Source organism: Anser cygnoides, chromosome Z (genome assembly GCF_040182565.1).
Source record: "Anser cygnoides isolate HZ-2024a breed goose chromosome Z, Taihu_goose_T2T_genome, whole genome shotgun sequence".
NCBI lineage: Eukaryota > Metazoa > Chordata > Aves > Anseriformes > Anatidae > Anser > Anser cygnoides.
In genome coordinates, this window is record NC_089912.1 from 48,763,996 (window position 1) to 48,789,047 (window position 25,052).

General features: G+C 37.2%; 1 protein-coding gene across 2 annotated transcripts in view; it reads left to right on the forward strand.

Moving 5' to 3' along the window:
• Nucleotides 1–25,052, forward strand: part of PCSK5 (proprotein convertase subtilisin/kexin type 5) — a 251,048-nt gene that overhangs the window by 37,282 nt on the left and 188,714 nt on the right. For both annotated transcript variants that reach the window (XM_066988258.1, XM_066988259.1), the window contains exon 3: nt 10,379–10,492. In XM_066988258.1, coding sequence (XP_066844359.1) covers nt 10,379–10,492 — 114 coding nt within the window. The remainder of the gene's footprint in view (nt 1–10,378; nt 10,493–25,052) is intronic.

The following is a 25,052-nucleotide window of genomic DNA, read 5'->3' on the forward strand; positions in this document are numbered from 1 at the left end:
GATGAAATAGTCTGGAGAGGACATCATTTGAAGTTCCAGAAATGTCTGCCCTGGCAAAAGGAGACATCTTCTGTAGCACATCCCAGATGATATAAAAAAAAGCTTATGTTTGTATAGTTCAGAAGACGCATGTTTGCACACTTAAGATTGTCTTGTCAGAAAAGAAAAAAAAAAAGGTTGCATTGGTACAGAAAGTATTCATACCCTGTAATCATGAAGAATCACATTTATATTAGCCCTTTTGAAACTTTTTTTATTGTAACAGAAGACAAAGTAGAAATAGCTCATAAAGCTCATTGTTTTATGAGCTTTATGAGCTCTCAAATGACATAAACATAGATAACAGAAATTTTGGCAAGACTGTACAGACCACACTGCAACCTTATGTGAATGGTCTGACTGGAGACTGAAAAGCTTTGGTATATACAACTAGAAAGTCTGTCCCATAAGTGAGAGCCATGGAAATAATGCTCATTGTTTTCTTTTTCTCACTTTTTTAATATGAAGAGCATTGTGAATTATGAGCATTGAGAAGTGAATCCATAACTAAGTGACTGCTCTTGGCACGTTTTTTATGTCAGAATGTGCACAGGGACTGTCAGGGAGTTACCGAGCCAAGATGTTGCCCATGTTTCACTCAGGGCTTTAAAATAAAGCAAAGCAGTAACCAGCAGGTTCATTAATCAAGCATCACTCCAGCTTTTATGTGGTCTGACTTGCAGAAATTGAGAGATACCACCTCGCTGGAAGCACTGTCAGCAGTTCTTGAGGTGTGGGAATAGTACTTCAGTTGAAACAACATTTGCTTTTCTTCAGCCTACTGGACGTAGGAAAGGAAACTTTTTCATTTGCTGGGCAGTTGGACTGCAATGTTTCCTCAGGCTGGCTGCATGTGTCTTTCACGGGTAGCTCTGCAGATTATTTCAGAAGGTGATGATGATGTTTAAGAGCTGCACCAATCAGTATTTTCACAGCAGCACACTTCACTGCCAGCTGCAAGACTGGAATTCAGGATAGATAGAACTGTGCTGAAGCTTGGGTCACACACAGAGAAAAAGAGAGATTAAACCAGCAATGGCTTAAAGGGCACAGAACGTTTCCTATTATTATTATTATTATTATTATTATTATTATTATTCACTACAGCTTGTTCTGGAAGAGGCAATGCCTCAAGAGTCCCTTCTCTTGATCTGAGAGGTAGATCAGAAACATACAGGTTGGCCATGAAAAGTATAGGAATATTCGTCAACTTGTGCCACAAAGGATTTGGAATGTCAAAGAACTAGTGACATGGAATGGTGTAAAATATACCATGGATATTTCCAAAAAGAGCAAAACTCAATTTTTTTTTATTTAGTGTTTCAAAACTTTGAAAATGAATCTTGAGATATGTACTTTTCCCCCAGTTTTGAATTCTAAACATTTTAAGTATATGCTAGGAAGAGGGTGGGTTTAGAAAGGAAAGAAATGAAAGAAAGAAAGAAAGAAAGAAAGAAAGAAAGAAAGAAAGAAAGAAAGAAAGAAAGAAAGAAAGAAAGAAAGAGAAAGAAAGAAAGAGAAGGAAAGAAGGAAAGAAGGAAAGAAGGAAAGAAGGAAAGAAAGAGAAAGAAAGAAAGAAAGAAAGAAAGAAAGAAAGAAAGAAAGAAAGAAAGAAAGAAAGAAAGAAAGAAAGAAAGAAAGAAAGAAAGAAAGAAAGAAAGAAAGAAAGAAAGAAAGAAGGAAAGAAGGAAAGAAAGAAAGAGGAAGGAAGGAAGGAAGGAAGGAAGGAAGGAAGGAAGGAAGGAAGGAAGGAAGGAAGGAAGGAAGGAAGGAAGATCTTTTTTTTATGATTAGGAATATACTAAACAGTAGTGATACTAACACAATTTAAAAAAAAAAGGATCAACTTGTCATGTGGCTTAAAGTACTCTGATAGAAACAAACAAACAAACAAATGCTTGATTTGATATGTGGTGTATGCTCTGTGACTGAATTTTTACATGGTGGATATATGACAAAGAGTTACATGTTGGCAAAGTGTCATTAAACAAAATGGCAGGAAATGCACTGAATAGTAGGTGGTGGTTTCATCTTTTGTAGAGGGCAACAATATTGTACAGGGGTGATTTCAATGGGATTTTGGTCAATGAGGAGACTACTCAGGTAAAACACCCTGTATTTGCCTTGGCAAGACTGGTATGCCACTGATGGATATTGTTATCATTTAATTATGGAATGTTTCTACTATCTCAGAAATTCTCAGTGGATTTGCTAAACTGCTGTGGCTTTTATCTGTGACAGTAGAATCTATGGCAAACCCTTGACCAAATCTGCATCTTTGGAATTACACTGGTGTTTTTGAATTTGACTCAGTGGAAGATTTCTCTTCCTAAAAAGTCATTTAGTAAATGATTTAAAGCCATCTGAAATTAGCATGTGCAGATATCTGAAGTACTTACATCATTTATAATGAATCGTATGACTAGCCTAAGGAAAGAAAAAAATCCATCAAAAATTTCTACTTTATATATATATATCATCATTGCTACAGTAATATAAACATAAACCTCGAGATATTTCAACTGCTAGATGTTAAACTCCAAAGCTAATTAAGTTTAGAGAGCTTGAAGACTTATTCCCTTGTGGATACCGGGTTCAGCATCAGCCTTTCAGTTTATTAAGAAGATACAATTGTAGGCCTAATTAGATGAAGTTGCAACATATCAGTTTACATTTGGAGTGATGTTAATGCTAATCTTCATAACATACTGAAATTCTAGATTATTATACTATGTCAAGTATAGATACACTAGCATTGTATGTAGTGGTGTAAGCAGAACTTTAGGTACTGTACCTAACAGACCTATCAGTTATAGTGGTTTTTGGTTTTGTTCTTAAAAATTGTGTTCCCTTGTAGCTCTTGAGTTGTTATGAGGTGAACTGTCTGACCTGGGGTCATAAATGATAAAGTACCTTGTATAAACATAAGAGTTGCTTTCAAGCTGGTTGGTGCAGCAAAGAGTTTTCCCGACTTTTCCAAGGCTGAGTTACCTTAGAAACAGAACCAGAAGTATCTGAGCTGACTAGGGCACTTCCAGCCCTAAGAAGGGAAAAATCCCCAGCTACTTGAGATACACTTTGCCTAGGACAGCTGGTGCTGCTGCTGCTGGAAGCCACCAAGCTCCCTGGGACTTATTCTCAGCTCTGCCACGAAGCTGCCTTGTGATATGCATTGTGCAATTTTGAGCTGCTTGGTGGTCTGCTGAGGTACAGCGTGGAAGAAGGGAGTGTGGTGGAGGTCACGGTCAAGTTCCCTCAGCAACTGCTGCAGTTGCACCTGTGAATGGAATATCTGCTGAGACTTCCCCAAGGAGAGATAATGTGGGTCTTTTTGCCTCTGCCACTGTCGTTCCCTGCCTTTCCAGTGGGACATGAGTTCTGGCCACACACACTGAGCTTCTCCAAGATTTAAGTATGGTGCCACTCCTAGCAGCAGGGCCAGCTGGTAATAAACTTCCTTGAGGCCAGGACTGTGCAGCGCCACTTCTAGCCAGGCTGTGCCCTTTTCTCTTGCGTTGCTTCCCTGTGTATTCCCCAGGTCTTGTTCCTGAAGCATGCAGAAGACTTTGCTGCCACACACAGTTGGAGGAGGAGTTGTGTTGACGTATGTGAAGAGCTCTGAGATTTGGAGATGGGAAGGGTGCAGAGGAAAGGCAGTGGGTGTTTCAGATCTGTTTGCATGTACAGCTGTGGATCAGTGTACCTCATAGATGTGGAAGTATGCCTGTAGCGCTATAATGGGTTACTCGTATGTTGCAAAGTGGGAAGAAACCAATTAATTCGTATCAGGACTGACTCATGTTTCTGTAGCTATAAGATGGAAAAATATGCATTGAATTTCGGCTTTGTTCCACAGGTCAGACTGCTGTAGCTTTTCCTACTGCTGTGCGAGATGTGTTTCTTTGGGTTTAAGTAGTAATCTCATGTGTTCTCTGCTGCCTTCTTTTCTTGTCTGCCTTCTCTTTCTCTATCCAGCCTGTCTTAACATCTGTTTTTTTTTTGTTTTTTTTTTTTAAGATTATGTGTAGCATAATTATGACAACTGCTTTGATTGTGGATTGTCATTGACCCTTGCTGAAGAAGCATATTGTCAATCAGCAAGAATTCATCACTTAGCACTGCTGGATTCATTGACTTTTTATCCAACTTTAGACCCCTGCAGTTTGTGAAATGACATCTGCAATAATTTTCCATGCTTTTGACCTATGTCAACAGCTCCTTTATCCAACTGTCTTCATCTATTTTTATGTGCAAAGCGGCTGCTGCTACTGCAAGTCAGAGAACACTGATAAGTTAGGAAAATAGCCTACTGTTCAATTATTTAAAAAACACACAATTCCTCTTAAGCAGAGTAATCCAACTGTGGGAGTCTCACTTTCATGACTCTGCAAGTGGGCAAGTGGAGGTGTTCCGGCAGTCTCAACCATCCCTCCTGCATTGCTGAGTAACAGCTTGGGTCTCACTTGTTCCACTGCCAGGTTACGTCCCTTGGATGTTAGTATATCCTCCAATATTCTTTGATCCTGAATGTTTTGACTTCTTGTCTTCAACTGAATGTGAAATGCAAATGGACAGTATTGTCAAATGGTATGTTTACATATAGCGTGTGTCACAGAAAATATGATGATGGCACAACTAAGATACATAACTGACTGTTTTTGCTACCCATGAGCAGTAGAAACAGTTTTTCTCTTCTGGCCTGGTATGGGCCAAGCGTAATCTCATTTTCTGTCTCTGAGAGTGCCAGGCTCACTCCTGTCCTTTTTCAGCCTGGAGTTCATTCAAAGGTCAGTATTCAGGGTTTTAGGTGTGTGAAGGGTGAGGTGTGCCAGGTGCAGCCTGAGACTGTCCCTACAGAGAGGCAGGATGCTCATCCAGGGCAATTCCTTTTGTAGTCAAATTCTAAGTATAAGTGCTGGAATACTGTCCAGCTTTCTACATAACTGTTGCCCCTTTTGCTCATCCAGCCTGACTCCATACAGATTCATTGCTTGCTCAATGATACTTTACACATTCCCTACTTGAGTTTTCTCTGGTTTTCTTTCTCTTTAATCTATACTCTTCATGTGGCAGAATGGTGTGGTGAATGATGGCAGTATGAGGAATAAAGCCATGATTATGTTTGGGATTGGCACCTTCAGCAACTCTTTTACATAGACTGAAGACCCACACCTTCATGTTTAACTCTGCAACATAAAAATAATAGATTTTATTATGAAATTATGAAATTTTATTATGAAATGTATACATTACCTCAGAGTTAGGGTGCTTTTTCCTTGTGCATTTTTTCCTCAAAATGCAAAGGAGTATGCCTTCAACTTGCTTGTATCTTCTGCTTTTTGATAATAACATTTTCACACGTTGGACTTGACATATTTTTAATCAATTTGAAAATATTTATTCACGTAGACCCCCTCATGACATATATGAAAAACAAAGTAAATGTTGTTTCACAAGATTGTCTGGTGTTTGTATTTTAAAAATCACAGTGCTTTGATAAATGGGTGGATTTTTTTTTCCAGCATGTTAAATTTTCCCCTTTGCTTTTCAAACTTTTTGTCATAGTTTATTACAGTGGAGATCTTATGCAGCGTTCTTATATGGGGCTACTTTTTCAATGAATGAAAAAGTAATACTTTCAATAAATGAAAGTGAAAATAGTTTTGTTTCACATAGAGATGATATTTCATTATATTATTTAGCATTTAAAGAGGATAAAAGAGTGGCGTGCTAGAATGAGCTCAGAGCAGCTTTTATTCTATAGCATTGTTTTGTGCAGGTCTGTGAAGAAGAACTGCATCGTGTACAGAACAAGCCTGTGAGTGCTGTAGTGAGGAGACTGGAAATGATGATTTTTAAAAAAAAATAGTTTGGTCTCCAATCTGGCTTGGCTTTGATTTCTAGACATTCAGGAAATGGAACTTTCGAAGCTGAAGTCAATGGGAAAATGTGCACTGTTCCCCCTCAGTAAGTGTGACTTTATGGAAATGTTAAAATGCACCTCATTGTTCGCATACAGTCTCCTTTTGGCAAGAGGTGGGAATCTGTATAATCAATTACTCCAGAGATTTTCCTTCAAGGCCTATAGGTTAAAAAGTGTGGATGCTTTTTTAAAGAAAATATTTTTATACAAATGAGCTCTTTTCATACAGAATCAAAGAAATCCAGTATATACCAGGCATTCACAGTGGTGTATGCATGAATACCCATAAAATACTCAAAGGAGATACTAAAATAACTGCTGAGTCTTGACCTGGTCTTCATTAATATAACCCAGTAATTGTACAATTTAGCTTAGACTGAAGACTACTGGCAAGTTTTTCTCTTCCCTTTTTTAGAGAAAATAAACAAACCTTAGGGTTTAGTGGAGTAAAGTGTTATATTTCTCTAGCAGTGGTATTTTCTGTAAAGTACATTTTATGCATTGGCTTCTCAAATGAGAATATGGGTTTTCTGGGATGTTTTAAATTATATTGTAGGTGAGTGTATCAGTGTATACTCAGTATAAAACAATTACTAAGCAGCTTCCAACAGAAAGCGTTTGCTAAAAATATTACAGACAAGGCTATACTCAGGAGCGTGATCAAGAATGCTGTGTTGTTTTGGGTGACTGTCAAGCATCCTGTCTCCCTCAAGACAGTCCACAGTTGCTGTCTGTGAATGGTCATTTTGACTTCCCCCTTCCATTTACATGGATATCCAGAGATGCCCAAGATGAGCCCTCCTTACATCATATCCGTCATTACAGAGCTACCTGCGTTATCTTCCCCACACATTCCATGCAGACATGCCATTTGCTTCTCCCTGTATTGAACAAAATCAAATGACTATTTTATTTATAGTAATTTTATGCATACATGAAATTGTTGTTAGGTCTTACGTGAAGACAAGCAGTTACATTTCTTTTTCTGGCTTTGGGTCTGAACATGCATGCTGCACAGCTCTTCTGCAAAATTACTCTCTCATGTGTTTTCCCTAACTTTTCTAGGAGCTGAGGAAATAGGAATTATGGAAAACATCCAGAATGTATTAGGGGCAGGGCCTGCAACAAATACATATTCTGAAGAACAGTCCAATTTTTGTTAAAAAGTGGTAAATAAGATCCCAAAAATATCTGTCCATGTATCACTCAAAGCTAACCATCAGCTATGCTACTGGCTTGCATATTAACTCAGTTGATACAAGCTATTGTACAGCATGTACACAAATACAAACATATATGCATATACAGAGTTCCTTATGTGTCAAGTCGCTGTTCCAATAAACTGGAATTGCACAGTGAGACAATGTTTGTGATTGCTTGAACTGAAGAACTATCTGATAGTTGTTCTCAGTAATGTCATTTTGGATAAAGGGAAAAAAGACAAAAGGAATTAATTGATTTTTTTTTTTGAGGCATCAATATAAGGTTGTATCAGTCTCCATATGCACTATGATGCCTTTACATTCAGTCTTCTTAATGATCAGCAGATATTTGCAGCTGAATAGGGAGTAAATAAATGGAGAAAATATATTTTCACAGTGAATAGTAAGGAGTTTTGTGATTTGTCTTGTCAGGAAAACCCCTCTGGTTCTGCCATATAGAAATGGTATTAACTAGTGTGGGTCATGCTGCCTCCTGGAACATTTCATACTCCTCTGGCCTCATTTACAAAAGAGAGGTGTTTTTCACAGTTCTCACAGTTGCTGTCAGTACTTCTTAGAGGAGCTTTGATGCAGAGGAGTCCCTAATGCCAAACTAAATGCCTTGTGTCTCTGACTTACAGGCAATAGTAGTGTTGGTGACTACCTTCTTCCATTAATGTTCGTGCACCTGAGTCAGTTTGCAGTAGTAGAAAGTTTAATTCTCTTCTGCTATCTCATTCTTTTTAATTTGTGGGCCTTTTCACATCTGTATCTGATCCTCAGATTGTGTTGGTGGTTGGCCTTTGTAACTCCTCCCTTCAGACTCGGATATGGATAAGTTTTCATAAAGAGTTAACATACATGTCATGGTGTGCTCTGTATGCTCGTAGCTTGTGCCACTTTGAAATCTGTTGACTTAAACAGTTTTTTCTGTAATTTTTAAAGATGGGGTAACATGCTCATATGACTCATTCCTTCAGCTAAAGGATGAGTCAAGGTAACAATAAATACTCTTTCAGCATAGAAATCTTGGGACCTCTCCTTCAGTTGAAAATGTTTCTAGCACTAACAGTCAAATCTCATGGTAAGGCTTGGAAGATGGATCTGTGTAAGCTCTGAAAACCATTTTTTTCAGACCAGTTTGCTTATTCAGACCTGTTGAAGCTTTTTAGTTATTGACTGCTAAATATTAGTAATAGAAGAATAGAGGTCCGTGGTCTAAGGCAATCCAGGCAGCTACTGAGTCAGAAATCAAGTGGTACATAGGATGGTCTCAGCTGGCTTTGGATGCATTGGGAGGGCTGGACTACCTGCAGGAAGTAAGCTGTAGAAAAACAAGCTTCTTTTGTGAGGGTCCAGAAAAGAAAGCGTACATTAGCAGCAGGTGACAAGGAAGTAAGGTTCATTAAAGGTCAGTTATAAGATTTTTTTTCATGGAGGAGAGATTCACTTAAGAGGAATAGTGAACCCATTTTAAAGCTGTCTCATCAGTCTTAAGACTTAGTGCTTACCAAAGTCTTTTGGTTCTCCCTCTTTTGTCCTCTGGCCAGTTACACTCTACGTTTCACAGGCCTCCAGACTTTGCTACATCAAATTCCTAAGACTGATTAGTTGCCCACTTCTGTTGAAGGGACCCTCTAAGAGGGTCATGTAAGATCTGATGGGATCAGTCATCTCTCAGATTCTTGAGAGGGTGTCCACCAAGATGGATTTCAACTTGAGCTGAAAGGGGAGCAGAATCTTTCTTTGAAGTAGAAAAGGATTTATAATTGTTACGAGAAGACTAGAGAAATGGATTTCTGTGTGAATGTTTTGTGATAATCCTGTATTCTTAAACTGGACAACTTCTTCTCTGGAAGAACAGTCTTGACCCTGAAGTTAATTCCTGAGAAGAGAAGAAAATCAGTTCCTCTTTCTAAAGAAAACAATCAAAACCATATGTTAGGGGTGATAGAGGTGAAGGTGGTATGGATCTCAAGCAAAATTTCTGGACCTGTGTCCACTATTTTCATAGTGGACTTATGTCTCTCTAAGGACCCCATGATTTGAAGCTGAATTGTGAATGCATGGTAGAGATTAGCCTGCATACAGAAAATATTAATACCATCTCTGACAAGTGACAAAGAGAAATATGTAAGCTGAAAGTAAATTTCTTTTATATGTATGTGTGTGTACATACACAGATATTCATGAACAGTAGAAGTTAAAGGTGCAGAGTTGGGTGCTAGGAGGAAATGGCTGTCTTGCTTGGGGAGAGCTGAATTGAATTTTTATAGTTATATCCCATGAAACAATTCAGCAGAAATATGAGCTGTCAGGAAGCTAGATGAGTGTAAACATAACCTAGGTTTCTCTGTGAATCGTTATACTATTTGCATTTATAGAAACTAGCTCCCATTTAGACTGGCTAATGCAGAAATGACTGCAGAGTCTGATCTGCTCTAAGGTTGATGTCACTTTCAGTGTTGCCCTTTCTGAGTGTGTGATGAATCTCTGAAGAGCAATCGGATAGACAAGAATATGATTTTCAGAACTAGGTTTTTAACCCTTATTTTTGCTTTCTTGTTTCAAGCACTTTTTGTTCGTGTCATTTAATTTGCCCTTGTGCTCCATACCCATCTCTTTCTCCCTGTACTGGCACTTTGCCTCAAACAAAGTTCCAGAGCACCTGGCTGAGAGAATCTTGACAAAGAGTTGCTCTACTAAAAATACAGTTTAATTTTGTTTTATTCACTCCAAGTGATGAAGGTGATCTAGATATTGGTTAAGCACAACATTTGAATATTTTACTGAAAGTTTTTATTTTCAGGAACAGACTTAAATGAAAAAATAAAACAACTATCAGAAACTCAGTTCATTTCTCATTGCGATGTACTGTTATGCTTTGTAAAAGTAACTGGTTTTATAAATTTGAAAACGGTTCTATCCTAATAATGAAAAATAATAATAGCATGCAAAAGATGATCGCCAATGAGATCTTTCTAGCAGGGGATTTAAGTAGTTTTTCAAGGAGATTTGTAGCACTAACTAAATTGGACGTATTCCCTAGTGAACCATATGCCAAGGTGAGCTGTGCATTCCCACTGCCAAAATGAACTCTTTAACATGAAATATGTCTTGGACGATGGTAATGGGAAACTTCCCAAGATTTCACACATTTCTTGATAATCTCCATGGAACCCTAACACTTACCAAATGTTTTCCTGGTTGGCAGGTGGAGTGGATACAACAGCAGGTGGTTAAAAGAAGGATAAAGAGGGATTATAAACCTGGAGGTACCCAATCCACTTATTTCAATGATCCCAAGTGGCCAAGCATGTGGTACATGGTAAGTACATAAAGAGTCATTGGCTTTGTTTCATGCCAGCATTTAGTTGTCTGCTGTGATATTTTAAAACAGGGGAAAATACTGTGTTCAGAAGAAGCAAACTTCCTTTTTGTATGTAACTAATGAAGGTCTGTAAACTCCTTGCAAGTATTACAGGAATTCCCAGTGGGCCCTGCAATAGGAAACTTTTATTAATGCATTCATTCATGAATGCTTCCTATTGCAAGATGTCTTGGGAATTACTTATTAGAGGATAAACTTTCAGCAGTGAGAAGGGAAGGAACTTAGCCACAATCTGTGAGAGCGGTGAAACCACTTGTTTTCAATGTGCCTAATTCACTGTCTCAAACATTAATGTGATACAAATGTCTTGTGTCCTGAAACAGGAGAAAAGATCCCAGAACACTGTCTGCTCAATGTTATAATTACACTCTTTTTAGTAATGAACAATTGCATTGTTAAAATAAATGGATTGTTTGTGCTGTTGCGCATCTGACTTGAGTTGTGTGTTTTCTGAGCAAACTTTTTTTAACTTTTTGCCTGGTAGTCATAGTTAAAGCCTGCAGTGAAACTTCTTTAGTCATGATGTTTTTTAAAATATCCTCATTTTACCTAGAAATGGACAAATAAAAAATCATATATTTAGTTCAAGAAAGTGTGTGTGTGGGGGGTAACAAGTTAGGCAATTGCCTCCAGCTGACACCTTCCCATCTATGTTGTTGTGGACTTGAACCCTTTCCCTGCTGTTTTGTTGTTGTAGTTCTAAGTCCTTGCATCTTGTTTTTTTACTACGTCAACACCGGCAGCAGGACACTCAGAAGGTTTATGACTTGATAGATTTAATTTCTTCAGACAGGGAGGAAATTATGCCTTTCTGGCAACAATATTAAGGATAATTTTCCTGGAAGTAGACATTGTCTTTTCAGACTTTTTGTTAATTCCAAAGCATTAGTTTATTATTTTATGTAAATAAATGAGTTTGTCCTAACACAGCATTACGAATATTTTGAAGCATTTTTATATTCATTTCATTCTGACTTGTAGTTCATTGTTAAATGCATTAAAAGAAAAAAAAAAATAGGGTTACAAAAATTTGCAGCTAACTCTAAACAGTTGCTGTTAATAAATGCAGATAGTCGTAAGTCCTCATCTTCAAGTATATTTCACATACGAGCATGTCACCAGCCAAAAAGTATAGTAGCTTTGCTTTTCAGTTTCCAGAACTTCTACATTTTAATAAAAGGCAAAGTAATAACTTCAATTCCAAAACTCCTCTCATTTTTATTAAAGAACTGTACTATTGACTCATCTTTTCCCAAGGAAAAGTGGTTCCATCATACTTTTTCTGAGCTATTGGAGATCTCAGGGTTTGAGGCAGTATCTATCCTACATTTCTGTCCTACAGTAGAAATTACTTCATTTATTGCTGCATTGTGTTGATACAGCAGAGGGTTTTTTAAGCAGTTCATTGTCCACCTTGAAAACAGCTTTTATTCAAAATGTAATACTTCTCAGAAGTTCTTTGTGAAAGCTGTATTATTGTGTGTAATTCGATCATAGCAGGACTTTTTTCCAGTTGATTTTAATGAGTGTACTTGTTATCTTCTCTAACACGTGTTTTTTCAGTCTACCTATCCTATAAATATGTGCACAAGGTGACAGACAGATTTCAATAAATGGCAGTAGATTGTAACAGTGTCCTCTCAAATTTCTTTTTTTTTTTTTTTCCTAATTTCAGCTTTTTCAATTAAAACTAGAAAATAGCAGTGATTTAACCTTAGGTAGCCTGCTCTTATTGTTACAAACTTTCAATTCTGTGTTTGAATAGAAAGAAACAAATTTCAAGAAAATAATAGTGAGCAAAAGCCCACCAGTATGTTTTACAGTAGTTTATGTAATTTCTCCTTTGTGTTCTTTGATTTGCATACAAGTTTTTTAGTGTCAACATAGGTTTTTAATGGAATTGAATTAGCTTGTTTCTTTGGTTGGTTGGTTGGTTAGTTTTGTTTCAAATCAGTAATAGGTGCTTATAGCAGTTGCCTGTAATTTTGTTCAGGAAAGTAGCAGTCTCCTGTTAATTAATCAATTGTGTTGCCTACCCATATTGCTTCATGGCTTCCTCACCACTGTCAGCCTATCATGGGAAACCTGTTAGGACAACAAGTGATCTGTACTGCTGGTCATGTACAACTTTCAGAATATTTTCATTTCTTTATCTGAAAAAAAGGTATCCTCATATACAAGCTCTCTGGGGAGGCACTGTCCCTGGCTGATTGCGTTTACCTCTATTGAATAACTCTTGTATTTTTGCAATATCTTTAGTGGTAGTGGTTTGATGCCATTTTGTTGAGAGTGATCAGGAAGTATTAGTGCATACACTATTGCAACAGAGAGAATAGCTAAAAATACGTGAATGAGTTGACTTCAGGACTGACTTGGGTCATTACCAGATATCCTCATATGACTGTATTTGTGATTGTAACCATAGCTACTTTTGTTAATCCTGTTTATCTTTATAAGTTGGGGAAAATAAAGGAATTTGAGGTTAGTTAATGGTTTCAGTCACTGTTATGTCGGAAAGAGGTTATTAGGTTGCTGGCAGCAGACATGTTATTGAGAAAGTAATAAGGTATTATCATGTACAGGTTTGCATTTTGATTAATAAGTAACTTCGTTGTGGTTAAGATTGATACCTTTGGCCGTTGAACTGGTATAATCTCTAACAGAGCTGTAAATGTAGTTCAGATTTGTTGACACAAGACCTTTTATTCAAAGACTTTGTCAAACAAAATCTGATTAATGTTCTTCTCCCCCATCTTCATCTTCACAAGTACCTTGCCTTGTAATTTTAATAGTCCAGACTAGAAATAATACATTTTTGTTTGTGTGAGATCCATGGCAAGAAGTTACAAAGGTGATTCAGGCCTTCTCTCTGTTTTGGGTCATCACAGAGGTTAAAAGTATCTCTCAAGAACTATTCTGTAAACAAATTGAAAGGTATTTTTTATTGCTCTATTTTTCTCCATTTACTCTAAACACATTCCTAGAAAGAGTAGAGAGATTAGAAATATAGATATTTAACACTTTACAGTTCAGTAGAAGCCAAAGCAGACAGAGTTTCCAGAGCCACTCATCACCTAAACAGGTATGCTTGTACTTTTTCATTGCTAGAGGATTATCTATTGAGAAATTACTGTTTCCATTGCTTTCTAATACCCAGGTAAAGACAATTTTCTTATGTCTTCCCTCACTCAAAGCAATGAGAGCTGAAAAAAAAAAAAAAAAAAGTACCTGCTTGATCATGACCTCTGATTTTTGAGACCTCTGTATTTAAAGGGTAAAATAGAACCTTTTTATAGATCAAGTAACACATGAAACTTCACATAAGAGTCACTGTTCAAATACTATTTGAAAATGACCTACAGACTTGGGTCCAGCTTGCTTAGAACTGATAGCAAAGAAATAAGATCAAAGGGAAGGAAGGTCCTTAGTTAACATCCCTTTCCAAATATTGAGTCAGGAGAAAGCTAAGTCTTGCATGACATACCCAGAGATCAGCTATGTATGTACCATCATGTTCTATCTAATAAATTTATTCTCTTTCACTGGTGTTGACAAAGTAGCCTGTTTGTCAATAACTGGATGGACTATATACAATCCGTTTGCATAACTGAAAAAGGTCGAAGTCAACCCTAAAATCCTACTGCTATCTGAAACCGTTTTACTTAACGTGTAATAACAGCAAACAATGTCTTTGGAATGACTAAGAGGACTTTGTGCCTAACCAATTTCACCATTCCTGCCAGTTGGTTTAATGAGTTTCCTCATCTTGCTTGCATGGAGAAATGGTAATAAAAAGTGGAGAAGGTGAAGATAAATATATATTTATGGGAAGATATGGTTAATAAAACTAATTTTTACTCACTTTTAAAGAAATTTACTAGACTTCAATCACAAGACTCTCCTTGCTGACTGTTTCTTTTTCCCTCCTGCTTCAGAAAAGCTTGGTAATGGTCAGGTGAAGCTGGAGTTATATGGACATACAAGAACTGTTTTCTGCAGCTGCAGTCTAGCTCTGCTGGGCCTCTTTGCATAGTTTTGTAAAATAGAATGTAACGAGGAGAATTTAATTTAACCATTGTTTATTTTTTAACAAGCCATTGTTAGACTACAAAGACATGGACTATGTCTTTGCAGTTAGTTCAGACAGGAACAAGTATTTTTCAACATTGATGGAGTTTAATCCTCTCCAGTACTGTTATCATCCCTTCTATTGTTAATAATAACTGCTAATGCTGACAGGATTCTCCAGTTTAGAAAAGAATTTTTCACTTCCTACCAGGTTCTTTCTATTCTGTATGTCCTAGTTACTGCTGGACAGGAATTGAGCGTATTATGGGGTATTTTTGTAGAACTGAAATTTTTTACAGGAAGAGAGATACAATGTTTTGAGATGTGAGGCTGGAGGGAGGTGCACTGTTCTCTAGAGCACATAAGAATAAATATGATAGTTAAAGTTTATAAGCCAATTTTTTTCTTATGACTGGATGCCACTAAAGGCATCCAGATACACTAAATGTGTATCCAGAGGTTACTCCTCATATCTGGAGAAGTCATGGCACTGTCAGAGAGAACCAGTGCAAACCTGGAAAGCCAATTGCAGTAAATCACAGGGGTAAGATTGTATTCCTCTGAGAAACTACAGCATAAGATAACTGCGCTACCCACAAAGGTAAATAATAAAACTTTAAAAATGGTGTTATTCTTAAAGAAGCTAGCTGTGGTCCCTAAAATTCATACTTAGGGGTCATAGTGAAAATTTATATAACAGTGAACCTTACCTAACAACCTAGGTAATAGCTGACAATATTACTAGGGCTGTAAACCACAGCAAGAAGTGGAACATATCAACTTGCCTGCCAGTTTCTCAGATAGAAAATGAGTGAGATAGTCACATTCATAAGGTGCTTGGAATGGAGAAAGAAACACACCACTTAACTATGTATGTAAACCAAAGAAACACTGTGTTTTCATTGCCATTGCTAAACACATTCCAAACTGATATTAAGTACAGTTAAAAACATTATCAAAGGAAAACTCCAATTTTGCGTTATATAAACCTTAGGCACACAGTGGTGTCAGCTCACCAACTTTCTTAAATCTTTTTAAGGTCCATTTTTGCTGTGCATTTCTCCAAACTAAGTCCTTCCTCTTTTGACAAAAATTTTATTATTTTTTTCTGAATCTCTTCCCTTTTATCAGCTTTTATTTTCTCTTCCCATATATTCCTCATTATTCCTTCTTTCTAAATATAAAACATGCTTTGTGAGTTGGTGAAACACCAAATGCTGTAAGCAGAGAACTTAATAGTCTTCCATTTGGAACCCAGAAGAAGGACTTTGTAAAGCTGCGCTGTACCTCTCTATAGTGTAGTTTTCTCTGAAAGAGGGAATATAACAGAAATGCACTATCAGACACTAATTAACATGACCTTAAAAAATATATATATTATTTTAAATTGTTATGTTTAATTAAAATAAATTAAAATCCATTAGATATAATGCAATTTGGTTACTGAAAAAGCCAATTTTTCTTTTATTAAAAAAAAATGCTCGTAACAGAAATCTGTAAACACAAAACAAAGATATAACTCCTGAATGTGCTGCTTCTCCAAATGGTTATATTGTGACTTAACTCTGTGGGCTTTAGGAAAAGCGTTCCCAGTTTCCAAAACTGAACTGAAGGGACAAACAGACGCACAAATTTTACTGTGAATGAAAAGTCGGTAAATAAACAGAAACAGCATATGGTCACATGGTTAGCACTGAAAGGAGTTTGTAAAGGGAGCATCAGTGCTGGAACTGGGTGTTGTTCAGCACACTGAGTTGCTGAGTTTAACTTACCTCCCAGTATTTATCAGTCATCTTTTTATACTTGCACAAAAAGATTTTTGGTGCAGACAGATGAAATGTCATTTATACCATAATTGAGAGCAGTCTATACAGTGTGATGAGCTCTCTAGTAGTGCCATCTGGAGCTGGCTGCCTTCAGCTCTGATGCTGAAAGCAAAACCCAGGAAAAGCTGCTACTTTTCACTTTCAACAAGGACTCTGAAGTGAGCACTGCTGTGAGATTTGGTGAAGGAACTGGCAAACCCAGCTTTGTTGCTTCAGGAAGCTCTTCCAGTGTGCTACATCAGCAGATCATAGATGTCCTGCTATATCTGTGAGCCCCCAGGTGACTCACTCTAGCATCCACAGGAAGGGACAGACAGTCCTGCTCTGGTGCTAAGTAGCTGACGCTAGAAGGCAGCCAGAATAGGGCTGCTAAACCTTTACCACCAGTGAGTAATGTGAGTCTTAAGATCCTGCAGCCCTGAAATAACGTGTGGGAGAAAAGTTAGACAAGCCAGTTGCCTCCTCTGCGCTGCTGCTGATGTCTGTGGGGAGTTGGCTTGTCTTGTGGCCCCTAATGAGGTCAGCTAAGGCAAGTGGGCTTGTGGAAGGAGACAGAGGGGGACAAAAGAGGGAGTGACAAGAGCCTGATGAAGTGGGCTGGAGGGAGGTGGAGTGAGGAGGAGAGGTCACACTGTCCAAGTGCAAATCCAGGCACAGAGGAAACAGAATCTGGGACAGATTTTCACCTGCCACATGGTAGCACCACAGCAGATGAATACATATCATCTTCCTTTACTACCTCCTAACAGTTTATTTCAGACCCACCTATGCCAGGCATTGGCAGCTAAGGAAAATCCTCACTCTCTTCTTACTGTTTTCCAAACGATTATTCTCTCTTTCTTTCTGTCTGTGCAGTTGATACCAAATCATTGTTCTTTATGAAGTGGCATGAAATCTTTCTAAGTTTTGTGCATATTTTGTAACTTGGTTTGGTTTTTGCATGTGCTTTTTGTATTTTTTTTTTATTACATGAGAACATCGAGCCCTTCGTTTTTCAGAATGTTAAGAAGACAATCATCCATGACATAGCGTCCGTGAAAGTGCCAATAGAAAGAATCAAACTGCCTGTCAAAATATTACCTTGCAAATCTGTGTATGGAAACATACCTCTTGTTCTCTGTGGACAGGGTAAAACTAATAGTGTAAGGTCATGTAATACACAGTTTGACCTAAATTCATTTCCTCTTGTAAAGCAGCAGCATACTTTGGGTAATCAGAAAGCTGAAGAAGTGATTTTATCCTTATCTACTGAAGAAAATATATATTATTAATGCAACTACTTTAGCAAGATTGACAAATATCTAATGACAGGAAGAACAGATAGGCTACTTGATCTGTTCTTTTGGGACATGCAGTTGTGACTTCAAGTTAAGCAACCTTGTAAATGTCCAGGAAACATGAAATGGAAGTTAGCACTGTGCAGGGATTGTGCCAGTATTTTCACTGAACCAAGAAGCAGAAATACAGAAATAATTTCCATACATGTTTTGGAAGAGCTTTTCCCAGGTGTCAAAGGTTTGGTAATAAATCATATAGCAATAGCACACATTCCTCTGCCGATTTACTACAGTGATTTCATCTTCAGAGGGATAGTATCCACTTTTATTTTATCTTTCAAGAATTTATTTAAAATATTTTTTTTTCTGAGTAGCAACCGAGCCACATTAAGAAACTACAGGTACTTTTCCATGTAATCTTCTTCTGTGAAATACCGTTTCTGTAGAATGTTGCATTTTTCTCAACTGCTTTTTACTGGGTATTTTCTGTAAATAGTGAGGAAATGATAGTATCACAAAATCTGTGCTGAATTTCTAATGAGACATAATATCTCTCTTTAGCTGTAGTTCAAAATAAACAGCTAACAATAAATGACATGGAAGATTAAGTGGACAGAAAATTGCTAACATTAACAACTGCAAAATGTGTTATATTGGGGTGCAATTTGGTGTGTTTTACATTTTGTCTCTCAGCTCTTCAACAGAAAAAAACATCCCTGTAAATTTGTAGATACATATTTATCTCAAAGCACATTTATATATTTATTTATTTATTTATTTCAAAGGAGAAGGAATTTGTCCGTTACTTTCCAAGAACAACTACTTAGTTATCCATCCACTTTTAATTTTTGTTTGTTTGTTTTTGTTTTGCTTTTGTTTTTTAGTCAAAATCAAGTAATCAATATCAAAACAGAAGGAACACAACAATTTAGTTTGTTGTTCCATAAAAAATGGAAGAGGTAATTTCATTGACTGTATAAAATGCTGCTTTGCTTCAAACAATTTATGTATTTTGGCTATCATTTGCTTACTAAAATTGCAGGTACTTCAGGAAAAGTATTGATAAATATGATGTATATTTAATATGTTATAGCTTTTTACACATAAAGAATGCTATACAAACATCAGGAACTCCAAAGTGACCAGAATTGCACAGCCAGGGTGTACAAAACAATCAATGCTGAAGCTTGCCTGCCTGTCTTATGGTCCAGTTGTTACAGAACAAACTGTTGTGACATGCTCAGTTCACTCTCATCAGAAACAAAGTTGTAACCTATGAAAGTTGTACACATTTCTAATACAAATAGTAGCTATATTACTGCTCAGTCAGGGAACAGGAAATTAGTATTTTGCTTCTACACAACAATTCCCTAACCGTTCTGTACCCAAGCAAGCCTGATCTATGTAGTGTATCTCTCCTTTACTAAGAAATAGGAGAACTACTGTTCAGCTTTCAACGATCTTAGGTCTCAAACCATTCTTGAAATATCATTATGCCACTCTTTTAATGAAAACAAATATCATTTGACTCAGGATACCATCAGAATCTGTGCCCTAACCTCTCTTTCCATGTATCACACAAGCAAACATTTTGAATAGTTACAAATATGCAGAGGACCTTAATTCTTGCTGACCCTAAGGCTCCCTTTTAAACCATGTTTAAAAATAAAAATAAAAAATAAAGAAGCAAATACAGTGAGAAACACACTCTTCAAGAGTGTGTTCTACATCACTTCAGGGGATGCAGGACATCCTTGGCATTGTCTGCAGGTACATCTAATGTCAAAAAATCTGTGGTGTGAGTTATAGCTGTTGTTCAAGCTCCGTGAAGAGGATTTTCATCTAGCTAAAGAAGAAACAAGTAGCATAGGAGAGTAGCTCTAATGGCACCGTTTTGGAGAGAAGTCCTGCACAATGCAGTCCAGCAAATGGGAAAGGTCCTTAGTGTATTTTAAATATGGATTTGGTGAAAGCTAACCTAAACTAAGTGATCATTTTGAACTCAGACATTGCATACAGGTGAGTTTGTCAGCACAAATTCCCAGTTCTCCTCAAACAGGTAGGGCTTTTTGGAAAAATAAGCTGATTCTGAGGGTAGGAGCAACTTGGACAATATCTGTGCTTGGTCTTTTGCTATGGAGGTTATAAATTCTGTGAAAACTCAAAGACTGGCTGTTTCAAAATAAACTTATTTCTAACAAACAGCAGAAATTCATGGTAGCCAGAGGGAGGAAATGTGCGGGAGGGAAGAGCCTCATACAGCCCCAAGGGATACAAGTGTGAATCTTTTACAGTGTTGATACCACTTTTGTCTTGACCTTTCTATTCCATTAGAATTCACTAATTCGTGAGTAGCATGCCATTTAAAAATATAATTACCCTGTCTTTATTTATTTTGATGTGAATTTCCAACAGAATGAGGAAGTTATTTCCAGTTTTGAAAGCAATTCAAAATTACATTAAATCCAAATATTATAAGCACAGAAGCCTAAGGAGAGGCAAATATAAATATACATAAGAGACTACACCTTAAATATACAGTGTGGTTTTCCTCTTGTGTGTCTTTAGGACAAGACAGTTTATTAATGAACAGTAAACTACTGCTTGGAAGATAACATTTTGTTTTTATTAATATCAACTCATGGCTACAAGATTATATCGGGGAATCAGAGGACTCATTTAGAGAAAAATAAATACAATTTTAAGCAAAGAAAAAATGTTCCTGAGGTCATGAAGAGGTTGAATAGCTTCCCTTTTGTTCAACTTCCATGTACCCCCCCATATTTAATGTTGAATCAGGAGACTTTTTTCCTTATAAGTCTCTGGTCTGTCCACAAGTAGGTTGCAAAGGAAACTTTATGAAGTATAAGCTTTCAGACACCGTGTTTGAATGAACAGCCCCCCATGTCATGGGCTTTATACGATCCCAGCTGCTGCAACACTGAAATCTATCTATCCTTGATTAACTAAGGCCCTATCTACGTGAATTGGAATGTAGATAGAGGAATTAATACAGCCTACTTAACAAGTCTTATAGCCCTTACAATTTGCAATGGAATCAGTCTGCACACAGAAAATGTGATTCTGAAGAAAGCCCTGAATTCTTGTAGCCCACTCACTTCATTCCTCAGAAAACTTCCTCAGTGACCTGAATATGAAGTTTTTCAAGACACCAAAGACAGCCTCAAGGCTTCCTTTCTCACGCAGAGTCATAGAATCATAGAATGGCTTGGGTTTGAAGGGACCTAAAAAGTCATCCAACGCCAACCCCCTTGCCATGGGCAGGGATGCCACCCACTAAATCAGGCTGAACAAGGCCCCATTCAACCTGGCTTTACACACTTCCAGGGATGGGGCATCCACAGCTTTGCTGGGCAACCTGTTCCAGTTCCTCACTACCCTTACAGTGAGGGTCTTAATGTCTAATCTAAATCTATCCTCTTTTAGTTTAAGACCATTCCTCTTTGTCCTGTCATTATCTACTGAGTAAAGAGTCCCTCTCCATCCTTTTTATAAGACCCTGTTCAGTATTAAAAGGCTACAGTGAGGTCACCCCAGAGCCTTCTCTTCTCCAGGCTGAACAGCCCCAGCTCTCTCAGTCTTTCTTTATAAGAGAGGTGCTCCAGCTCTCTGATGATCATTACATCCTGATATCTACAGTCTCTTTGCCCCAGCTTCTCAACCATGCCCCCATACCTTGCTTCATCTCTTATGAACAAACCCAGGAGAAGTAGTGTAGCAGACAGCAAAGAAATCAAATAAAAGGGGGCAGGACTATCTTTGTTGATGGTATTGAGAGGTTAGATTCCTCAACTTTCTTGATGATCACAACATTCTTGGTTTTGATTTCATTGTTAGGTGTATTTGCTGTCCTGGTATGGTTTTCCTTCTTTTAAAGCAATCTCATGTAGTTTCTATCTGCTCTCATTCTAGAGTGGTAATAAAATACTACTTAAAAAAATAAAAGTATTGTGAAAGTGAAAGAATTGTTTTGTATTATTCGTCTGTCCTTTGAACATATTTGCCCAAACATAGCATAACATTGACCCTCCCTTTGGTTAACAGGGAAGTTGTATCATACTGACCAAGTGAGAGAAAACAAAAATCTAAAAGGTTTCTGCCTTTTACCACTGCTCACATTGGACTTGCAGTCTGTTTTCACTATGTCTGGCTGCTTGTTCTTCTTTAATATTCAAAGTTTGAAGTATTGACCACACTGTATTAAACAGCTGATCTTGTTTGGGACTTAAGACATAGCCCAGGATCATGTTATACATTGTGTAAGGTATTGCCACCAAAACATCTTGAGCACTAATTCAGTAGATAATTTCAATGAATGAATCTACAAGAGTAGCCAAAACCACTTTGTAAGCTTGTTTTGTTACTTTGCCAAGCCCTAGAAAAGTCTTAGATTGTCTCAGCATTTGAAAGTCTCACACACATACTTAAGATTTATCCCACAATCTAATAGGAAAAATAAACCTGATGCTGAGCCATTCATCTCTTTTTGCTGCTTAACGTATAGAAGTTTTATGTGAGTGTGATGGTGAATTAAACAAGTTGTGACCCATGTTGCCTCCATACAGGCATTGAGCAGCAGAGATCTCCTGATAAGAGTGACATAGTATAGGGAAGAACAGGAACAATTTACATGTCTGTATATATGTTTGGATTAAAAAAAATCTGTCATCACCATTTTTGTTTCTAGACAGTTGTGAACGGTGGTGCTACATGATTTGATTCAAATGAGAAAGTTGAAATTAAAGTAAGCCATGGAATGACAGCCTTGAGCATGTTTCTCCCCACTTTCTCTTTCCATAGAAGCACTATGAATTCAGTCATGCTGCATCAAGTTGTTCATTTGCCTTGAAAGATCTTGTCTTTATTACAGATAACACAACAATCACATACACTGGTATTTTTCTTTTTTAAAATGGTCTGTATCCATGCACAGAGGTGCTTTTGTATTCAAATTTATCCAGAAGTAATAAAAAATGTTTTTAAAAAATTTGTCTCCTCATAGTCTAAAGGCCAAATAGGCTAAAAAAGCAAAACATCACCTCATTTGAATGTGTCATATTAATTCTCTTTTACCATTATTGTTTTACTTATTTAATTAAATACTGAAGATCATTTTATTCACAGTAATTAATGTTTCTGAGAGCATTTAGAATTGTTCAGAATATGCATATATTTAAAGCAGCATCTACCTTCAGACAACAAAACTCCATCTCCAAGTATTTGAGGGCAGTTAAATGGCAGAAAAAGGTTTGTTTCTCCTAGACCCTAATTCCTGCTGAGGTTTCTGTGGAGTTCCTGACACGTTGCTTTAGTCTCATAGCAGCTAGCATCGGGATCTGAACTACTTTGGCTGATTCATTTCACAGATAGGGCAGAGGATTGTCATGATCATTTAGTTTGACCAACAGTCGCTGCAACTGGTAATCTACAATCACAAGCTCAGAATTTTTGAGCTGTGGTAGGCTTTCAGTGATACATACATATATTACATTAAAGATTGCATTTGTACAAGAGTCACACCAGTAAGAGCATTGTGTTAATGATTAACTATTAAAATAACTTACACCTTGTAGTTGTATATTTGTCTTGTTCTATCTTGTTCTTGTTAGGCTGTTCTCCCTAATAGATTATAGGAGCATCCCCCTTCAAAAACTTCTTCCATGTTGAGTTACTTGCATGCTGCAATCAAGTCATGTCTTCACCCTCTCTTAGATAAAATAAATACATTGAGCTTATTAAGAATCGTTGTAAACTGTTTTTCCTGTACTTGGTTCAGAAAACAAGCAGCAAGGACTAGTTGCTCATTTTATACGAGCGTCCTTTTTGAAACATTAATACTAGACACATGCGCATGTCATTCCAGGAACAGTCTCTGTCAGTTACTGCCATTTTAAAAAGTATATTAACCCACTTTTCTTGCTATCCCACTGCTTAACCATCAAATGATAACACATGGTTTCATAGAACATCTTCTTGATGTTACGGTCTACCTTACTCCTTATATCCTTTTCACTATTACTCTGCTTCTGGAAACTTTCGCTCTTTTCATTACTTGCACTCTTGGTCCCCCATGCTTAACTGTATGATTTTATATGTATAAAATATATTACAAACACACAGTTTAAATAAGTTCACCTTCACAAATAATCCAGATCATGCTGGCTCTATGACCATCATTACTTCTCACTCCACATCTCTGTCATCAGATCTGAAAGCATGCTGTACAAGTATGTAACTTCATCTTTCCTATACTACAAGGAAGCATGGTAGCCTCTTAAGATTTAAGACTTAATAATTGCACATGGTCACTAATGTTTTCTTAAACAAAATGGGTTTAACTATAACTGTGTCCAAAGAAGGGCAACAAAGCTGGTGAAGGATCTAGAGAACAAGTCTTAGGAGGAGCAGCTGAGGGAGCTGGAGTCATTTAGCCTGGAGAAAAGAAGGCTCAGGGGAGCCTTATTGTACTTCACAATTGCCTTAAAGGAGGTTGTAGCAAGGTGGGGATTGGGTTCTTCTCCTGAGCAGCAAGTGATGAGACGAAGCAAAATTTTCAAGTTGCGCCAGGGGAGGTTTATGTTGGATATTAGGAGAAATTTCTTTACTGAGAGAGTTGTGAGGTATTAGAACAGGCTGCCAAGGAAATGGTTGGGTCACCATCCCTAGAGGTCTTCAAGAAATGTGTAGATGTAGAACTTAGTAGCATGACTTAGTGGTGGACTTGTCAGTATTAGGTTAAAGGTTGGACTAGAGGATCTTAGAGGTCTTTTCCAGCCTGAATGATTCTATATCTGTAAAGTCATCATATGGCTTCAAAGTACAAACTGACATGTCAAGCCCTCTGCTAACTTCCTTATGAGTGGCTATGTTATTAAAAGCTTACGGATTCATGCTACGTCTCTCATGGATCCAAAGAACTCATTACACTTCTAAGTAAATAAAAGTATTCTTGTAAATGCCTCATGCATTTACATGATAGAACATAACAGCTGAAAAAAATAATTAGTTTCTAGAATGAATGTTATATTTCCCTGAGAATTCCTCCATTTAGATGAAAGACTTCGTGAAGCTTTGTGAATTGTGTTGGGCACACATTCATGTCAAAATAGTATTTGACAATACTATTGGAAAAGAAGATATATTTACAACAGAGATTTGAATATTGGGAAAGCTGAGATTCAGAAAGCCGACAGACAGGAATTACAGAAGAGACTGATAGAGACAGTAGGAATGACAAGGAAGAATGTAAACTGCAGAGAAGAGGAGCCATTAAGAGTGTTTTATAGCTGAAATATGAGGAAAAAT